At 37.1% G+C, this 5,181-nt stretch overlaps 1 protein-coding gene across 3 annotated transcripts in view; it reads right to left on the reverse strand.

The window, feature by feature from the left end:
- LOC106525916 (nucleolysin TIA-1 isoform p40) overlaps nt 1-5,181 on the reverse strand; it is a 38,515-nt gene that overhangs the window by 21,880 nt on the left and 11,454 nt on the right. For all 3 annotated transcript variants that reach the window (XM_014020305.1, XM_014020304.1, XM_014020306.1), the window contains exons 4-5: nt 2,206-2,260; nt 1,041-1,128 (exon numbers count right to left, since the gene is read on the reverse strand). In XM_014020305.1, coding sequence (XP_013875759.1) covers nt 1,041-1,128; nt 2,206-2,260 — 143 coding nt within the window. The remainder of the gene's footprint in view (nt 1-1,040; nt 1,129-2,205; nt 2,261-5,181) is intronic.

The following is a 5,181-nucleotide window of genomic DNA, read 5'->3' on the forward strand; positions in this document are numbered from 1 at the left end:
GAAATAAGAAATATGAAACAAATAAAATAAAAACACATACAAAGCAGAACACAGCTAAATGTATCAAAAGTATGTCTACGTAATGCTTTTTCTGAGACAATGAATTTTGGTTTTTCATTTTTTCCCTGTAAGAGGTTTTTATTTAATAGAATTTTTGGACAAAAAAATCGCAATATATCGCCTTGCTTATAGTATCGCAATATATCGGGATATATCGTATCGTGACCCCTCTGTCATGATATGTATCGTATTACCAAATTCTTGCCAATACACAACCCTAGTCATCTATACCCGTTTCTTCCTTTCAGGGTCATTGGTGCCAATATCCAGCAGTCACAGTGCGAGGGGCGGGGTAAACCCTGGACAGGTCTCAAGTCCATCACAGAGACAAACAACCATTCACTCTCACCTAGGGACAATTTAGAGTTATCAGTTAACCTGACAGTCATGTTTTTGGTCTGTGGGAGGAAGCTGGAGTGCCCAGAGAGAACCCACATATGCACAGAGAGAACATGCAAACTCTACCCAGAAAGGTCCCCAGGCCGGGATTTGAACTGGCGACCTTCTTGCTGAGAGGCTTCAACTCTACCAACTGAGCCACCGTGCCGCCTCGCCTTGATACGAGACAGACATCACAGAACAAATAATTTGCGGTTCACTTCAGCCCTGAGATCTGCTCCACACCTTTTGGTTCGACGCTGCTGCGTTTATTTCTGAACATGTACATGTGAGCGGGACCTGGCCGCCTTCGCCTGTCATTTCATCAACAAACTGACAAGGGAGCTTAAAGCCGGACCGGTCTGTGCAGCAATTTTGCACAATTGCCTTGTGAAAGAGGCATTAGATTAGTCACCTATCAATTAGTCATTGGTTGCAGCCTTGGTGGTCTCCTGGTGAGTGGTAAATTTTAAATTAAAAAAAATGGTGTGATTAAAAAGCTTTGATGAAAAGAGTAATCCTGATGTATTTTCATTTTCATTGCTTTTATAAACAATAAAAATAAACAGAAAAAGACAAAACCAAAATGAGAATAGACTTACGATATTTTTCCAAATGGAGCAAACGCTGCTTTTATGTCATCTGTGGTGATTTCAGGACTTAAATCTCCAACAAAAACATGGAAGTGACCTAAACAGAAAAGTTTTTGTTTTCACAAAAATGACTTATTTAAAAAAAATTTAAGTAACACTACTTCCTATAATTCCTGTTTGTGCATACACTGAAACTCTACAATATTCTGGTCACAAACAGGAGGATTTTTTACTTGAGCAGCTCCAAAATAATACATTCAACAACTGAGCATTTACTAAATACACCAGTTAGGAAATTAAACAATTTATTTAAACAGTGCAACCTTTATAAGTTTACAGTGCACTAGTGGACTAAGCAAACAGCCCTTATATTAAATATCACTGTATCACATTGCATTCACCAAATATCAACTCAACATTAAATACTTTGTCTGAAATATGAACTTTGAACACTGCGCCAACTTAATAATAGTCTTAATAAAAATATGAATTTACTTTTACTATTAACAATAAGTCAACTCTACAAAACTCAATGTGCAAACCTAAAACTTTTATATTACCTATTTACTTACCCAACTTCTAACATAAAAATCACATTGTTTTCTAGTCCATAAATATGAAATTACAGCATTTAGATTTTTTATGTAATAGTTAAAATTATTCAATGGACAGAGTGCTTTCAATTAATGCACCCTCAAACCCCACATACATAAAAACAAGCAACTGAAGCATAAAGTGCATAAATCAAACACAATGGATGTAGTAATACTCCTTAAATTGCAGCAGGGTCTGTGTAATGTGTAGACTACATGAACCGCTGTAAAGAATTGAGCTGTTCTTAGAATAAATCTTAGCTGCAGTCAGACTAGTTCATAAATCATGTCTGTGGCTCAAGACGTCATCCACAACAGGTAAGACACTGTTTTACTAGAATAGTTACTAGACACAAAAAGAGTTAACAGCTGATAAGGCTGTTGTGTTGACATTATGACCTGATAACGTTTGTCAAGTCAGTACATTTCAGCCAACAACAGACTGGGTCTCTGTGACACCGGTATTTAGAGGGTCAGAACCTGAAAAGTACTGAGAACCACTGTTGTACATTTGTGAACTAGAAAACAGCACAACCAAAGTGTTGAGACAACAACTGTTGTGCAGGTGCAGATGAACTTACTGCTCGTGTCTTTCTTTTGGCTCGTTGGCGTTGTGGCCCAGTTAACCTTCACCTCCTGCAACACAGGCAGACGAAGAGAGCAAAGAAGATAAAAAATGGTGAGATGTGAAAAGTGACTGTAAGAGGGAGGAGTCTTTTTTTCCTCTGTTGTTTTGTCACACACCAGCTTTACTTAGGTCATACTTTGTGATTGAGTACTTTTTAATAAGATGGCCTCTGAAAGCAACATCTTTGGTTTTTAAAGCAACACAAACTGATTCTTAGCTATTTTTACATACCTCTGAATTAATCAAGACAGTAAAACACAGTGGAGTACAAAAAATGGATATCAAGATTTCTCCTTTATAATCAGGAATATTTTATTTTGATCTAGTAATAATTTGGAGTAAAACTGTAGGAAGTAAGGTCCAAATAACAAGGGACTTACAAACAAGTGATTTTTACGAACTTGTTATACTCCTCAAATGGTCCTTCAATACCTGTTGAGGATAAAATATTTTCAACTGAATGTAATTTTTCTTGAAGTTGCTCTTATGTGGATTCTATGTGGAAATAACTTTGCAAAAAGAACACACAGCAGTAAAAATGTACGGGGACAAAACAGCATTAATTCAGTATATCAAAGAATGTTACATGTTGCATGAGAACATGGCAGGGCTACATTAAACTGATTCATACACACATGGAAGCTCAATCAAGAGAAATCATCATTAAAACAGACACAGCATGGAGCATGAAGTGACAAAGTAACCAAAAAAAACAACATTTCTAATATGTAATTTAAAGTTAGAATTCAATTCCTGTACTATGTTAAAAAACAAAATACTACAAGTTATTTTTAGCCCATCTATTTTGACAGCTGTCTCAGAAACAGGAACTACACAGTCGAGAACTTAACCTTGAACAGTAGTTTGCAACAACAAGTGGTGATTTATGTATATCATGTTATGTATATCATTAATGTGTGTATGCCAAAGAAAGTGTCCACCGTTTTTTAACATTTGTTGCAGATTAAAACTTGCAGATTGATAATTTAGTTTGACCTTAAGACTAAATTTGCTCTTGAACTGAAAAAGTATTGTAAATAATTACTGAAGTGACTTCATTTAAGCATTAAGATCCAAGTCTTTCACATTATTGGGTCAATATAGTCAGCTGAGTACAATGTTAAAGTGTCACCCTAAAAATATGCAGCTCCTTTAAAAAATTGACAGGTAAACAATGCTCATCTATTAGTAGGGGGTTATCATTTTTTAAATACATCTCAATGCAAACTCAAATAATTTCAAATTAATCAGAAGTTTGTTTTTTAATAACTTATTAAAAGGGGCAACATCATTCCCTCATCAAAAACATGCCCAGAGTCCTGCTTTGACTCATTCATGTTTGAGAAACCCTGTAGTGTCCTGAGGCAATCATCCAGGAGAGCAAAAACAACCGGATGGCCCTAGAACCTCCTTTTAGGATTAGCTCCTCCTCTGGGCGGAGCTTCCTCATCACATAGCACACCTCCCCAACGCCCCGGCCCGCCCCAAGACTCGTGCATGCTATCAGCAGCAACAACTAGCAAACACCCGGTGAAAACCATGTCTGCTGAGCTCCCAGTACTACTTTTCAGTCTGGTCCTTTTCAGATTTAAAAAATGCCTTTGAGGAAATGGATTTCTGAATAGCAGGGATGACACAGTTCTTAAAAAATGGTTTGACTTCACTTTTGGAAGCAACCTTAGGATGAAAAAATTTATATATACACACACACACACATGTGCGAGCCACTTTATGGATAATAGCTTTCTGAACAAAAGGGAATTTCAGAGTGGATAAATAACAGGATCACTAAAGATGGAGTAATTCCAACACTAAGAAGGACACAAAAACAGTTGTCACCTGCCCAGGTAAGCTGAAAAAACAACTCACGTTGTTTTGTTCATGTAATTGTTTGGTCTACCTGTGATCTACGATTAGCATTTGTAACTTTATTATGGTCTGTGTTCTTTAGTTGTGTGTGTGAAAGGAGACTATCTTGGAGATACCAAGCTGAAACTATGCCTCGGTACTCGCTCTGGTTCTTCAAAAAACATACTTTCTGGTATGACGATAAGGTTCAACTGTATCCTGAGTTTATATTTTCCAAAACCAGTACTGTATAATGTTGCTGCTTTTTTATTTTCATTACAAAAAATAGGCTATGACTAGGGCTGGGTATCGATTCAGATTTCCCAAATCAATTTGATTTGATTCACGATTCAGTTTGATTGATTTTAAAATTAGTTAAGGATATCATGCAGTAACACATTTACTTTGATAGAGAAGACGTTCTAAGAGGAACTAATTCTGCAAACAGTAGAAACCATTGTTAACTTGGTGCGTTGGTAAAATTATAAACATTAAGGGCAAACTTGTAAATTGGAGTTTAATCTTGAAACAAAACTGTCAAGTTTCAAAGGGTTTAAACTAGAAAGGAACTGTTGTTGGATACATTTTTTTTAAGAAACTAAGAATACCGTATTTTTCGGACTATAAGCCGCGACTTTTTTCCTGAACTTTGAACCATGCGGCTTATAGTCCGGTGCGGCTTATACATGGATTTTTTTTCTTCAGCCACCAGGGGGCTCTTATGCTCCATTTGCTTCAACCACTCGCTTCAAAAATAAAAAAAAAGGAAAGAAAAAAAAGAAACAAGTGATCCTTCCAGAGCCGACTGTTGACCAGGAAGCAGCGATTTAAAGATAGTCAATGGCCAAAAACTCATAAAAGGGGATAAAACAGACATTTTTCACGGTGGAATCTGACTGATAAAAACTTTGGAGCTTAATCCAGGACCAGTTTGTGGATAAACGTCGAGTGAAGAGCTGCTGACTTTTTTTTCCTCATTCCACCCGGGGAAGGAATCCCATGCAGTGACGTATGCATGCTGCAGTGGGAGGGCTTTCCCACCACAGCTTCAGAGCCAGCATTACCCCGGGAGGACAGCGAC

This window comes from Austrofundulus limnaeus, unplaced genomic scaffold (genome assembly GCF_001266775.1).
Source record: "Austrofundulus limnaeus strain Quisiro unplaced genomic scaffold, Austrofundulus_limnaeus-1.0 Scaffold248, whole genome shotgun sequence".
NCBI classification, from domain to species: Eukaryota; Metazoa; Chordata; class Actinopteri; order Cyprinodontiformes; family Rivulidae; genus Austrofundulus; species Austrofundulus limnaeus.